The 14,964-nt window shown below is 43.8% G+C and overlaps 1 protein-coding gene across 1 annotated transcript in view; it reads right to left on the bottom strand.

Annotated features, from left to right (window-relative positions):
- The window catches only part of LOC142143594 (alpha-1,4-N-acetylglucosaminyltransferase-like), a 50,014-nt gene that overhangs the window by 13,468 nt on the left and 21,582 nt on the right, over nucleotides 1-14,964 (bottom strand). Inside the window, exon 2 of the mRNA XM_075201560.1 lies at nucleotides 6,667-7,188. Coding sequence (XP_075057661.1) covers nucleotides 6,667-7,167 — 501 coding nt within the window. The 5' untranslated portion in view covers nucleotides 7,168-7,188. The remainder of the gene's footprint in view (nucleotides 1-6,666; nucleotides 7,189-14,964) is intronic.

The following is a 14,964-nucleotide window of genomic DNA, read 5'->3' as shown; positions in this document are numbered from 1 at the left end:
ATGTGGCTGGGTATTTATGTAGTATGAGTGTGTGTGGGGTTATTTATTATTGTAATTTGGGTACTAATAATGTATTGTCATGGTATTTATTGATGTAATTGGGGTGCTAACAATGTAATGTTGAGGGCCATAAGGAGAAATAAATACCCCCCCACACACACACTCATACTACATCATATTGTACTGCACCAGCAACGTGCACTGCGCCAGGATCAGTTTGCAACAATATAGTGCATGGAGCCCACAACACGTGGGCATGTGTGCTTTAAATGCCAGGGCTGATTTTTAGTCCCAGTCCGGCCCTGGTGGCAACTACTGCAGATCATCGCTACCATCTCTCCAAGTGTGCTGCTGCAAATCACATATTATCTCTCTGTGGACTATAACTGAGCATCACTCAGTACTCCTATTCATTTGTGACTATCTATTGCCTACATTCCCCTTTGTACTCAGTTCACTATTGCTGCTCACTGGGAACTCCCCTAGAGGGCCGGGACCTGCAGGGTGGAAGCTGCCAAGCCCAAATTCCCTTGCGGGAACCTCTGGTGAAAACCTTCCACTTTGTTAGATTCCGCGCCTCTCAGGGAATTACCAATCCCAGGCAGAACAGAAGGCTACCACTCATCCTAGTGAATCCTGACACAACCATTTTATTTGGTTCCCGACACCCTGATCACAGCTCAAAAAGAACATTTTATGCTGCTTCCTCATTTGGTCACAAAATCTTTTGACTTCACTGCAGAGATATCCCAAGGACTTTACCCTGCAGAGGGGAGTCCCAAAGCAATGCAGTCGAGACTAATATCATGTATCTCCTGCCTACTAGCACTATAGTTATCTTGCAAGCTGGATGTAATAGAAACACTTCTATTAAATCCAGTTTATACTGAATATTTTAGTGATGGCAAAAACAGAGACTTTGCAAACAAACACACATCGCCTCCTGTTAAAAATAAAAATAATTTCTAAAAAAATGTGGAAAAAAGGTCAGAATAAACAGTTTGAAAGTAAACTGCACATTTTTGGTAAAATTTTATTTAGGATGCCTAGCTGCTTTCATTTTAAGGTGAATAAATGGGCTTGCACTAAATGTAAGCAATACAAAATAAAGCATTTTGAAATTGCAATTTTTCACTAATGTTTCCTATATTTACCTGCATATGAAATGGACTAAATTACATATTTAATGCAAAGCTGTAATATAAGAAAACCTTTTCTCACCCAAGAAAAACATTACGGCTATACTGTAAAGTCTTTCAAAATAAACATCCAGTTGAATGTTCATAACTAAAGTCTGTGGCCCAGTATTATTCAGATTGTTAGTTTGGTCGGGTACATGAGTCAACCCCTGGTGGATTACAGTCCGCATCCCATCATACTGTGTAGAAGACACAGTTGGAGGCACTGAAGAAAGAGAGAGACAGCATTTCAGCATTTCAGCACCTCTTTCAGAGTGCTATGGAAAGAGGTGCTACATAGGAGGCACTGCTGAGATATCGAGTGTCAGACTCAGTGTCACATAGTGACAGCACCCATGGTGGGAATTACCGGGAAATAAATGTTCACATGGTATGAGGTCAGGGGAACTGTCCCGGAGCGCAGTCTGTATTCAGATGTGAGAGATGTATCGGGTGAGGTCGTACTCCAAGCACTGCAGTGGGTGCATGAGGCCAAAGGTGATTGTGATACATTAAGCAGATGGAGACTGTGTGGGCAGCATTTTGGTGAAAGCTGCCGCTATCTTTATGAGGGAGCTAGCACTCAGGAAGCTGAGAGAACAGAAAGACAGTGGTGTTCTTGGCTCATCATTTGACCTATGAGACTGCTGACAAACACTGACATGTCTCAGGGAGCGGGCATGCAGGCCATCAGTTAGGACAGTCACATAACCCCCCTCCTCAGACCTGGGGAAGGGAATCAATAATGTTTCAGCATCGAGTATTTTCACTGACCGGCAGGGCAAACTGCACCAACTGACTGGCAGAACAGGCCATGATGGAGGATACAGAAGGTTCCCGTCATTCTCTGGAATGAAGCCAGGCCCCACTGGAAAAGAGGCCTATGACTTTTGGAGGGAAACTGGCTACCAATACATGGGAGAGTGGAGTTGTTCAGAGTATATGAAATGGCAGACAATAGCAGAGAGCCTGCGTGGGCCGACAGTGGATCTCGTGCAGGTATTGAAAAGGGATGACCCCCTCACCCGACTGTTAATGCACTCGATGATGTGTATGAAACATGGGATGAGATGAAGCATCAGTTAAAGCACACCTACCAGAAGCCGGGAGAAAAACTGTCTATATATGTCACTTAGATAAGTTGATCTACAGAATCGTGGAAAAGAGAGGGATGGCTCGAGAGGATGTGAACCTGGGCAGACTGACGAAAATGCTTTGCGAGGCATCTACTCAAGACCCCGTGGCACAGAAGTATAGATACTCTGATGCTAGAAAAAAAACACTCTTTCAAGGAATTGGTGAAAGACATCCGGAGAACAGAAATTATAATGGATGCTAGAGAGTAGCATGTGTATAGATTGGTGACCATTGCCACAAAGGCTGAATGAAACAGAATTAATCAAAATTGAGTAACTACAAATGCTCATATTGCACAAATCACACTTTTGGCCACACAAACCCGAAATTTAGACCCTGCTGGTTTCAAGAGTCTAACTGCAGAAGGATTCCTACAAGAAGGCAGTAGAATAGGAAAATTTGAGAAGGGAGCACTCAGAAAGGCTGTTATGTTTGTGGAGAAGTGGGCCACATTGCCTAACTGTATGCAAATCGGTGGAACCAAAGATGATCCCCCACTCCACTAATCCGAGGCAGTAAACCATCAGGAAAAGGGAGGGGGGCCAGCAAACCCCCTGCTGGCCCTCTAAGAAAGATCCAAGCTAAGAAGTTGGGGAAAGCCAAGCAGGAGTGGTGGAAGTCTGTCCCAGAAGGGGCTTGCTCCAAACGTGTCAGTGTCTATAAATGGCTATCAATGCTCAGCTTTGCTAGATAGCAGGTGTCAGGTGTCCATCATTATTGAGGGGTGGTAGAACAGATACCTATCAGAAGTGCCATTGAAGCACTTGACTGGATTGACACGCTGGGGTCTGAGCAAGCTGAGTTACCCTTACCTAGGTATGGTGACTTTGAAGTTTCCTCAGGAAGTTACGTGAGTTAGTTGCCAGCTGCTAGATGGTTGCATCGGTGTGCCTTGAAGTTGAACAAGATGCTAGAGAGGTACCGATCATCATATGCATGAATGCAAACATCTTCAGACAACAGCTCCAACTAGTGGTGTCATGAAGCAGAGGGAAAATATTACCCACAGAGTGTCATCATCCATCCAGTGTGTTTGGCTGCCTATCAGAAAGTGGAGAAGCAGGCAAGAAAGGTGAGAGAAGGACTGAGGCCTGAGAGTTTTGGGTTCTATTTCAAGGGAAGCGGTGCATCCTTAGCAGACAAGGAACAAGTGATCAGAGATATGATGAAGAGAGCCCCAGCTTTCTCCACAGGGATTGGGACCTTATCCCACCCCATGGAGTGGAGCATTATATCAACTTGAATGATGAGAGACCATTCAGAGAAAGGTCCAGGCGAGTGGATTTGGAAGATATTCAGTGTAATTTGCAATAGCTGCTTGAGACAGAGGTCATCATGAAGTCAGAAAGCCATTATTCCTCTCTGATAACTCGAAAGAAGAACAGGGACATTCGCTTGTGTGTGGACTAAAAGGCACTGAATTACAGAACAGTCCCTGACCAGTATACAGGGATTGACAAGGATTGACAAGGCCTTGGACTGTCTATCAGGAAGCAGATGGTACTCTGTGTTGGACCACAGGGGTGGGTATTACCAGATACCCATGCACCCTAAGGACGCTGAGCTGACTGCATTCATCTGCCCACTGGGTTTCTACCAGTTCAAATGGATGCTTCAGGGAATCTCCAGAGGTACATGGATCAGGTAAAGGGAGACAATAGAGCGCTTACTTTACTATTTTATCAAAGGGAGACAAGAACTTCAGAGAGGTCATAGTCTACCTGGATGACCTGATAGTTTTTGGACAGACCCTTCAAGAGCATATCGAGAGGCTACTCAAGGTCCTGGATTGGCTATTGGAACATGGCCTGAAGCTCTTTGTGGACAAGAGACACCTATGCCAGACCACTGTAAAATATGTGAGGCACGTGGTAAGCAGAGAGGGAGTGGCCACAGATCCAGCTAAGGAGGAAGCTGTGCTACACTAGCATCAACCCACAAAGTTTGGTGGATTATGGTATTTTCTAGGTTCTTTGGGTACTATCAGAGGTTTGTGCCAGGATACTCTAAACTCACTGAGCCTTTAACACACTTGACTCAAGGAAACCAACTTCCGATAGGGGCAGTTCCCCGAATAAAAGAGAGACACCTTTTCGTAAGGTGAATGAAGAATTTGGATGTGGAAGAGGCTTTCAAGAAGCTGAAGAGGTGCCTGATAGAGGCTTCAGTACTGGCCTATGCTGATCCCACCATACTGTATGCTTCATTTGAAGGACTCAGGGGAGTGTTGTACCAGGAGCATGATGGGAAACTCTGCCTGGTGTCTTATGTCAGCTGGAGTTTTTCCCCCACGAGAAAAACCATCCAGTCCCCAAATTGGAATTTCTGGTTCTCAAGTGGGCAAAAGTGGATAAGCTGCATGACTAGCTCTACAGTGCTACTTTTCAGGTGCAGACAGATAATAATCCTTTGTCCTCAGACAACATCGAAGCTTGATTCCATTGGACATCACTGGCTGTCAGTATTAGAGATTTACAAATTTAGCATCAAATACCGGCCTGGGAAAACCAATGTGGCTGCGGATGCTTTGTTAAGATTGAAAGGGAGGCCGTGTGGCGGAATGGAGGAAGGTTGCGTAGAAGTTCCCACTTCAGAGGTGAGAGGGATGTACCATGACCATTTCTCCTTCTGAAGAAATATGGCATGTGTCTATTGAGAAATACTTTACCCACCAGATCTGCTCCCTTTGTGAATATTCCTAGTAGTGTGCCCCTGTAGTTAGCTTGCATTGATTTCATCTCTCAAGCCAGATAAAGGGAACATTAGCAGTGTATGGGTGGTGACTGACCATTACACTCATTATGCGCAAGTCTACAACACCAAAGATCAGAGGGCTTGTACAGTTGTCAAGGTATAGTGGGAGAAGTTCTTAGTGCAGTAAGGACTACCAGCATGTACCCACTCTGACTAAGGTCAGGACTTCAAGAGAGATTTGTGTGAGATCTGCAGGATCAAGAAGTCAAAGGCTACCCCTTTCCATCCACATGGTGATTCACAGCTGGAGAGGATTAACCGAACCCCCCTCAATAGGTTTGGCACGTTGAACCCTAGTAAAATGGCACAATGGAGCAGGCACATATCCCAGGTGGTGCATGCCTACAATTCCATGAAGAATGAGACCACAGTGTTTTCTCCTTATGCTCTGAAGTTCGGGAGAGAGGCAAGATTTATTTATTGCTTCTAGACCAAGAGTCTGAGAGAAGTAGGAGAACATGGAGGGACAGTGGAAGGTTGCGAGGTCAACGGCTCAATGCACAGTCCTAGAGGCTTTTGAGAAGTTTGGAACCATCATCCTCTGAGTCTGATGAAGAGTGGGGGTTTGATGTGGAGTTTCATTCCCTGTAGGAGTCAATACATTTTCAGAGGAGACATTCTAGAGCTGCTAGGAGGAACAATTCATTCCTACAGCTGAACTTTAGGAGATGGTCCTGGCTCTTGCTGGATGTTCTTGGGCCCCCTGAAGCCTTCTTCACAGCTATTGAACCCCTCTCCTTGAAGTTCCTGATGATCTGATAATGGTTGATTTAGGTGCAATCTTACTAGCAGCAATATCATTGCCTGTGAAGCCCCTTTTGTGCAAAGCAATGATGACTGTATGTATTTCCTTGAAGATAACCATGGTTAACAAAGGAAGAACAATGATTTCAAGCACCACTCGCCTTTTAAAGCTTGCAGTCTGTTATTCTAACTCAATCAACATGACAGCGTGATCTCCAGACTTGTCCCCATCAATACTCTCATCTGTATTAACAAGATAATAACTGACCTGATGTCAGCTGATCCCAATGCCGCAGGGCTGAATGCAGTGGAAATGGTGTTTTTCTGATAAAGTTAATTGTCATGGCAAAAAGGGACTTTGAAATTAATTGCAATTCATCTGATCACTCTTCATGATATTCTGGAGTATATACAAATTGCCATCACAAAAACTGAGCCAGCAGACTTTGTGAAAAATAATATTTGTGTCATTCTCAAAACTTTTGGCCATGACTGTACATAAATCACATTAATGTAATGAAAATTATACTTTGGAATGCAACAAAAGCAGTATAAGCAAATTACTGCTTTTACTGCTTTTATCCAAGTGATTTAAAGGGGGAGTGCACTTTTAGATAAATCATCCCACCTAGAGGAAATAGTTGCTCCTTTTATTACCCGAATCCTACAACAGGGTTGTAATGTTTTGTGCTTGGTTTCAAAATGAGAAGCCCTATGCCTCTATCAGTGCAGTGTTATGTACCATATGTGATGCATATTTGCTGTGAATGCATCCATATGGCAGCATCTACAATACAGAATAGTTCAATATTACAGTATGTTTAATACCTGAGTGCATTGCTATGTTACATACCTTTTTGTACCAGGGGAGAAGTGGGGTATCTCTAAAAACTTGTTCCATTTTCAGAGGAAAGAAATATAGATTATTAAGGGATGACAGGGCTGGGAAATATTTCTTTGCTGTGGCTTCAGAGTTAGTGTCATTTAATCCTTTCATGAAGTAGACCACTGGTCTGTCCTTGTATACACGAGCTGCTGACTCAATGGCGCATAACACCAGCGAAGGTGGCTGCATTCTGTCAGTGGTCTCCAAAAATATGACACTAACCCCTCCTCCTAAAATGTCAAATGGATATGGAGAACTCAAGGAAATGTTTCCTGTTGTTGTGTTAGACAACACATCTGTGGCATCTTTGTGAGCTGTTAACAGTTTTGAAGACAAAAATTTAAATATATTTGTTTCTGATAGAAAAGACACATTAGAAAAATTATGCTGCTTGTAGGTGATTCCATAAAAGAACCCAAGGACTACCAAGAGAAGCAAGAAGACCAGTATCCTCAAGGCTTTTAACATTGTTGTAATATGGTTGTCAGACTGCAAGAGAAAACACATTATTCCATGTTAACACACTGTAATATTACAACAGAAATCTAAAAAAAAACAAAGCTATTGAACATATAAGTTAGGGTAAGCTGAAGGAACCAAAGGAAATCCGTCTGCCAAGTTCCCATAGTGAAATGCAGTAAAGAACAAATGTGGGCCCAGATTTCATATAAATTTGGGATAACAGATTATTTACTGATGTTGAGGAGCTGTACACAAGTCATTTAAAAAAGTGTACAACTGTTATTTAAATGATGTATTGTGGTGTCAAGAGCCAACTTTTGCCTAGTGTCACCCATTGTCATGGTAAAGTACATGCATTTGCTGGCCAAGATAACAGAGTGTTTGGGGATGCAAAAGTTTGCACTGTCTAAGAAGTTGGACAGTTTTGGGGAGTTTCTTGCTGAGTATGTATTAGAAGCATGCGTCTGCTACTTTGCACATATAAACAAAATTATGCTATTTAAATAATCTAATATCCTCCTAACTCCTTTGCCTTTTCTACCACCCCCAACTCAGTGCCACCCTATGTGTGTCGTCCATTTTCCTTTAGGATGCAAGTTCTTACAAACAGGGCCCTCTTTCATGATCTCCTTATATTATAATATTGCATTTATGAGATGCCACAAAGGTCCACAGTGCCATTTATAAAATTTACAGCAGTATACAATGCTTAGATAGCAACCATCCACTACAAATTACATAATACATCGCAGGTCAAGTTTTTAACGGGACAGCGAGTGAGAGAGTGATGGTAATGTCCAACATGACGTAAGTATGGGCTCAAGAAAATGAAAACAGGGTTAGAAAAGCAGCCTTAGATTTACAGAGGGAGATGCAAAAGTAGGAGGAAAACATGAGGAAAGATGGCTCTGCTTATATTCTAAAGGGAAGGGGAGAGTGGTTTGAGTGGCATGAGTGGTGAAGTGGAGGTGATAGTCGAGGCAAATTGATTATAAGGAGGGCTGATAGGCTTAAAAAAGAAATGAGTGTTAAGGGCACACTTGATGTCTGAAAAGTAAAAGCCAATCTGATAGGGCATGGGAGACGGTTCCATAGGTGGGGAGCAGTCCAGGTGAAGAAATAGAGGTGGGAGTGGGAAGAGGTAATCAGTGTGGTAGTGAGGCAACAGTTGTTGACAGAGCTGATGGGGTGGGAAAGAGTGTCAATAAAGAAGAGGTTAGAAATGTAGGGGGAATTGTCTGAGAGCTTTGTAGTTCAGGGTCAGGAGTTTAAATTTAGTGGTAGATGTTTGTAGCCGTAAAAAAATAGAGTAATATGCTGAAACATTATACTCTTATTACGATTTCTGCAGCAGATACAAAAACAAATAAAAACAAAAACAACAGAGAACAAAAAACAAACAGCAAACAGCAAACCAAAAGCAAAGACAAGAGCAAAAACACAAACAAAAATAAGAAACAAGAAATCAAAAAATAAGAAACAAGAGACAAAAACAAAAAGCAGAAAACAAAATACAAAAAACAAAAACAAATGAGAATGAAAATAAAATAAAATACAAAGAAAATGAAAATAAGAATAAACAAAAATAATTAAAAAAGTATTAAAAATTAAAATAAAAATTAAAAAATCTTAACAAAATTAAATATTAAAGTGTAACAAGATAATATGGCTTAAATGAAATAAAGTTATAAAGTTATAATATACAGCAAAAACTGACCTAAACTAAGGATAAAGTTAAAGTTAACACAATAATATTTACAAAATGGTCATACATATATACTGATCATAGGCATTGTATGTGTACATGATGAAAAGAGAATATAATCTGATAATTGTTACCATCAGTGGGCCTGATTCATCAAGGCACGTGTTTGCCAAATCACTGAGCATGCTCAGAACCGGACCATACACCAGAAAGCGCAGCCCTGACTGCTCCATCCTCGAAAGCAAAGGACACTTATTACACCCTATACTTTGGGGAGGGAACAGGGTGGGTAACAGGCTTTGATTGTATTCAATTTAAAGTACGGGCATGCCAAACTCAAGCACACGAAGCCATGTCCGATTCAAATGCTGGGAATTCTGGGGCAGAACGGTGGCTTAGTGGTTAGCACTTCTGCCTCACAGCACTGGGGTCATGAGTTTGATTCCCAACCATGGCCGTATCTGTGTGGAATTTGTATGTTGCCCCCGTGTTTGCATGGGTTTCCTCCGGGTGTTCCGGTTTCCTCCCACACTCCAAAAACATACTAGTAGGTTATCAAATTGACCCTAGCTTCTCTCTCTGTCTGTGTTTCTGTGTGTGTATGTTAGGGAATTTAGACTGTAAGCTCCAATGGGGCAGGGACTGATGTGAGTGAATTCTCTGTAGAGCGCTGTGGAATTATTGGCGCTGTACAAATAATTGATGATGATGATGATGATTGCAAATGCTACTTGTTCTTCTGCCGTATCTCTTGCTCCAGCTGGTCTAAGTCCTGATCATTAGAGATGACAGTCTCCTGTGGATGCTCATGTGTTTGCAATCAGGAGCAACTGTAAATTTTTATTTTATGTTCAGTAGACATTAATAACATTCTAATAAATATATTTCATGGAGGGGGACTGTTTTTTTCTGTTTTATCATTAATGCCTTTATTATTTTAACTGGTGACATTGATCCTATTTTTTTTGTGTGTTCTTTTGTGAATTTATGGAGGACACTGCACCAAGGGGATGTTTTCATCCATTCGCTACTCATCTTTCCACCATTCCAGAGGTATCTAACCCTGAAACCCACAGGTAACTCTTCTCTCTCCTTTCCAGAGGTATCCAACACTGCAACCCACAGACTACTCATCTCTCTACCATTCCAGAAATATCCAACCCTGCAAACCGCAGGCTACTCATCTCTCCACCTTTCCAGAGGCACCCAACCTTGCAACCCACAGGCTACTCATCTCTCCTTTCCAGAGGTATCCAACCCTGCTACCCGCAGGCTACTTGTCTTACCACCTTTCCAGAGGTATCCAACCCTGAATAACAGAGTAACAATACAAATATATACATTGCGGTGACGTGACCCTTAATAGCCACTCATTGACCTACAAAATCCAGAGTGTTGTATCACATAAATTCGATCTTATGAAACATATCTTATGTGCATATGTAGTCCATCTGTACCTCAATCTTTAATCTTTTCTCAGTCATATTCACCCCAAAAAATGTGGCATAAAATTGTTATTATATCTCAGTATTGTGGTCCTATGACCTAATCTCACAGCTCATTAGTCATTCTAATAGGGATGAAAATAGAATTCCCCCTGTTGGTGTTTCATAGGTACTTTATTCCATAATTAAATTATGTCTTTACTCCAATATAAACTACAGTAGCAGAACCTAGTTAGCATTCATAAATCAAAATTATAAAAACCAATGTAATTCAAAGTGTATGTTTAACCCCATAGGGGTCAGTGTATTCATGTCACTCACCGGACCGTGAGTGCCTCTTCCCGGACATTTAGGAACCGTGGCCGTCCTCCATCCTGAGGGTCTGCGCATGCGCAGCCCTTTCCTATACTTCAGTGTATGTCCCTTTAACTCAATTGGCAGATCAGGCAACACTCCCTATATTAAGCACCTGTGGTCAACACCACGTTGCCTGATCTTGGAGTCTCATTCCCTATGAGTCTCTGAAGGTGTTCCTGTATTCCTCGTGTTTTCAGCGCTGCTGATTCCTGTGGTTTCCAAACCACTTCTACCTCTGTGGTTTCCAAACCACTTCTACTACTGTGGTTTCCATACCACTTCTACCATCAACTGTATCATCGTGACTGTTTGCTGATTCCTATCCGCTGCCTCCGTGCACTACAGTCTTCCAAACCACTTCAACGCTATTACATATCATTGTGACTGTTTGCTGATTCCTATCCGCTGCCTCCGTGCACTACAGTCCTCTAATCCACATCACGCTATTATATTTCACTGTGACTGTTTGCTGGTTCCTACCCGCTGCCTCCGTGCACTCCAACCTTTGCTTTACATCCACTCACCTGTTCCTCATCAAGTCCGTGAGCTGATTCCTATCCGCTGCCTCCGTGCACTACAGCCTCCAGCCTACAACTCGCCTGTGTTCATTATCGTGACTGTTAGCTGATGTCTATCCGCTGCTTCCGTGCACTACAGCCTCCAGCCTACAACTCGCCTGTGTTCATCATCGTGACAAGTTAGCTGATTCCTATCCGCTGCCCCTGTGCACTGCAGTCTCTTCTCAGCTCTCCTGTGTTTCCTCGAGACTGCGGCTCTCATTGCCATTCGCTACTCTCCGTGATCAACAGCTCCTGGCCTACTCTGCTCTTCCGTGTTCCATCGCTACTGATACCTATTGGTTGCTACTGGTTACCTCCGTGTACCGCAGAGTCCTGCTGCTGCTGACCGCGCTATCACCCATCTACTGCTGACCCGCTCTCCACGCCTTCACGTGTCCCGCTGGTCTACCCTCCTGTCAGCATTGGATTTATATCTCATCAACTACTCCTCTGCTGGATCATCTCCACTCTCCTGGGTCCTCCTTGAGTCCAGTTCCACGTGTTACTGATTCCTGTGGATTCGTGTCCCTGTTGGTCTACTTATCTGTGCGCTGCACCTACGAGACCGCTGCCTCATCTATCCTGGGACTTCTCATCCAGTCGGCCTCCTGCCGCTCAGGTATCGCTGCACTCCTATCTGACTGCCTGCTTCTGAACCACGGTATGCATACTTCTCATTGACTGTGCTGGTGTATTGCATATCTTGCTGGACTGTGTTGGTTCTCCTCTGGAGTCTGCTATCCGCTGAGTCTATTGCCATCATTGACTGTGTTAACTTGTGCTGGACTACTTCAAGAGACTTTCTATATTTGCAGACCTGTTCAGTCATTTATATATATTGTGCATGTTACTGTGGATCGTGTATAAGGTGCCTGTGTATATCCTGTGTTGCAGTCTCTCCCCGTGCACCTCCTTACATATATATTCAGTGGTACAACTTGCTAGTAGCAGACCACTGATCCCTGTTTCCGGTATCACCTGTTCCAGTATCCTCTCACATAGCAGTGGTACAACTTGCTATCGCAGACCACTGACTCCCCGGATACCTCCACTTGGATTCCATTCCTTCACTCAGACAGCGGTACCACTTGCTATCCGCAGACCGCTGACTCTCATCACCTCCTCGTTTCTGTTGGACATTCCCCCTCACTATAGCAGTGGTACAACTTGCTATCGCAGACCACTGACTACCTTCACGTGTCCTTGTCCTACAGTTCCTCGTGTACTATTACCTCCATATTACCAGTGCTGCTAGTCATAGACTTTCCTGAGCATCCCATCATCTGCTGTTTCCTGTTCCGTGATCACCCAGCTACCAGAGTACCCTATTACCATCTACATTGCTCTGGTAAGCCTACCACCTGGTGATCCCTGGGTAAAGACTCCTAGTGCCCGTGACAGTAAGATCAGGCCATGACAGACCCAGATACGGAACCTACAGCCAAAGAGATGCTGCAGCATCTGGTCAGCCGTGTGGAGCAACAGGATGCCCGCCAACAGCTGTTACTTCAGTGTTATCAATCGTTAACCTCCCAAGGAACATCTGGACAGACTGTGACAGCTACTACTGAGGCTCCTGTGCTTTCCTCCGTTTCCCCAGTGCCATCCCAGGTGTCTACAGCTTCTACGCTTCACCTGCCTACTCCGTCAAAGTACGATGGGGACCCCAAAACTTGTAGGGGTTTCCTTAACCAATGTTCAGTCCATTTTGAGCTCCAACCTCAAAATTTTTCTACCCATCGTTCCAGAGTGGCCTATCTTATCTCTTTGTTTTCTGGACAAGCCCTGGCTTGGGCCTCCCCTCTGTGGGAAAGAAACGACCCAATATTGCAAGATAGTGCCAAATTCATTTCTACATTCCGAAGTGTGTTCGATGAACCAGGTCGTGTGACCTCCGCTGCTTCCAGCATCCTCCGTCTGCGACAAGGATCTCATACAGTAGGACAGTACGTCATTCAATTTAGGATCTTAGCCTCTGAACTTCAGTGGAACACTGAAGCCCTAGTTGCCGCCTTCTGGCAGGGGCTCTCCGATAAAATTAAAGATGCACTGACTACCCAGGAGCTTCCTTCGTCGCTTGAAGATCTGATCTCTCTTTGCCATCGTGTTGATATGAGATTTCGTGAAAGAGAGGCTGAGAAAACAACTTCTGCTAAAGCACCTCTTCGTTCTAACCCTCAATTTCGTCCAGTTTCACCCTCTGTGATTCCCATGGAGATAGGACGTTCCAAATTATCTTCAGAGGAGAGGAAACGAAGAGTAAAGAATAGACTCTGTATCTATTGTGCTGATTCCACTCATATGCTCAGCTCTTGCCCTAAGAGATCGGGAAATGCCAGGCCCTAACTAGTTCTGGAGAGGTGAAGTTAGGGTCCCTGGAGTCCTCTCCATCTTCCATGAAATCTAAAGTCTGCGCCTTTGATGTTACAATTTCCTGTGCTACCAAAACCTTTGAGTCACAGGCATTGATTGATTCCGGAGCAGCAGGAAATTTTATTTCCAAATCATTAGTAAATCAATGGTCCCTACCAGTGATTACCTTAAAAACACCCATTACTGTGACGGCTATAGATGGATCACGTCTCATCAACGGTCTCATCACCCAGAGTACGTCTCCAGTAACCCTTCTGATTGGTGCCCTGCATCATGAAGAAATATCGTTTTTAATCCTCCCTGTTACGACTAGTCCAATTGTCTTAGGCCTTCCATGGCTTCAGTGTCACTCTCCCCAGATTGACTGGCGCACCCCTCAAGTCACGTCTTGGGGGTCTGAATGTCACCATCGTTGCCTTTCCCAAGTCATTCCTCTCAAAGTACAGCAATCTTCCATCTCATCTACCTCACCGGGACTCCCTCCTCAATATGCTTCATTTACTGATGTTTTTGATAAAGCTCAGTCTGAACGTCTTCCTCCTCATCGTTCTTGGGATTGTCCGATCGATCTTCTACCTGGCAAGACTCCCCCCAGGGGCCGGGTCTATCCACTCTCGTTACCTGAAACTCAAGCTACATCTGAGTATATACAGGAGAACCTCCAGCGTGGGTTTATTCGACCTTCCACCTCTCCCGCTGGAGCCGGGTTCTTCTTTGTTAAAAAGAAGGATGGATCTTTACGCCCTTGCATAGATTTTCGTGGACTCAATGCCATTACTATCAAGAATCGGTATCCCATTCCGCTGATCACTGAGCTATTCGATCGCATCAAGGGAGCCCGTATCTTTACTAAGTTGGATCTTCGTGGTGCCTACAATTTAATCAGAATTCGTTCCGGTGACGAATGGAAGACAGCGTTTAACACCAGAGACGGGCATTACGAATATCTGGTAATGCCTTTCGGGCTGTGTAATGCCCCCGCTGTTTTTCAAGGTTTCATCAATGAGATCTTCCGGGACTTATTATATGTATGTGTCGTCGTTTACCTGGACGACATATTGATCTTTTCACAGGACCTGCCTTCTCACCACCAACATGTGGCAGAAGTCCTTTCCAGGCTACGGAAAAATTCATTGTTTTGTAAATTAGAAAAATGTTCATTTGAATTACCCCAGATTCCATTCTTGGGGTATATAGTTTCCGGAGTTGGCCTGAAGATGGATCCAGACAAGGTGAATGCTGTACTACATTGGCCCCAGCCAACTACTCTTCGTGCTATCCAGCGTTTTTTAGGTTTTGCCAATTACTATAGACGCTTCATTCAAGACTTTTCTTCCATTGCATCTCCTATTGTGGCCCTGAC

This window comes from Mixophyes fleayi, chromosome 3 (genome assembly GCF_038048845.1).
Source record: "Mixophyes fleayi isolate aMixFle1 chromosome 3, aMixFle1.hap1, whole genome shotgun sequence".
Taxonomy (NCBI): Eukaryota; Metazoa; Chordata; class Amphibia; order Anura; family Limnodynastidae; genus Mixophyes; species Mixophyes fleayi.
The sequence above is the reverse complement of the archived record's forward strand: the minus strand, read 5'-3'. Positions and strand labels throughout refer to the sequence as shown.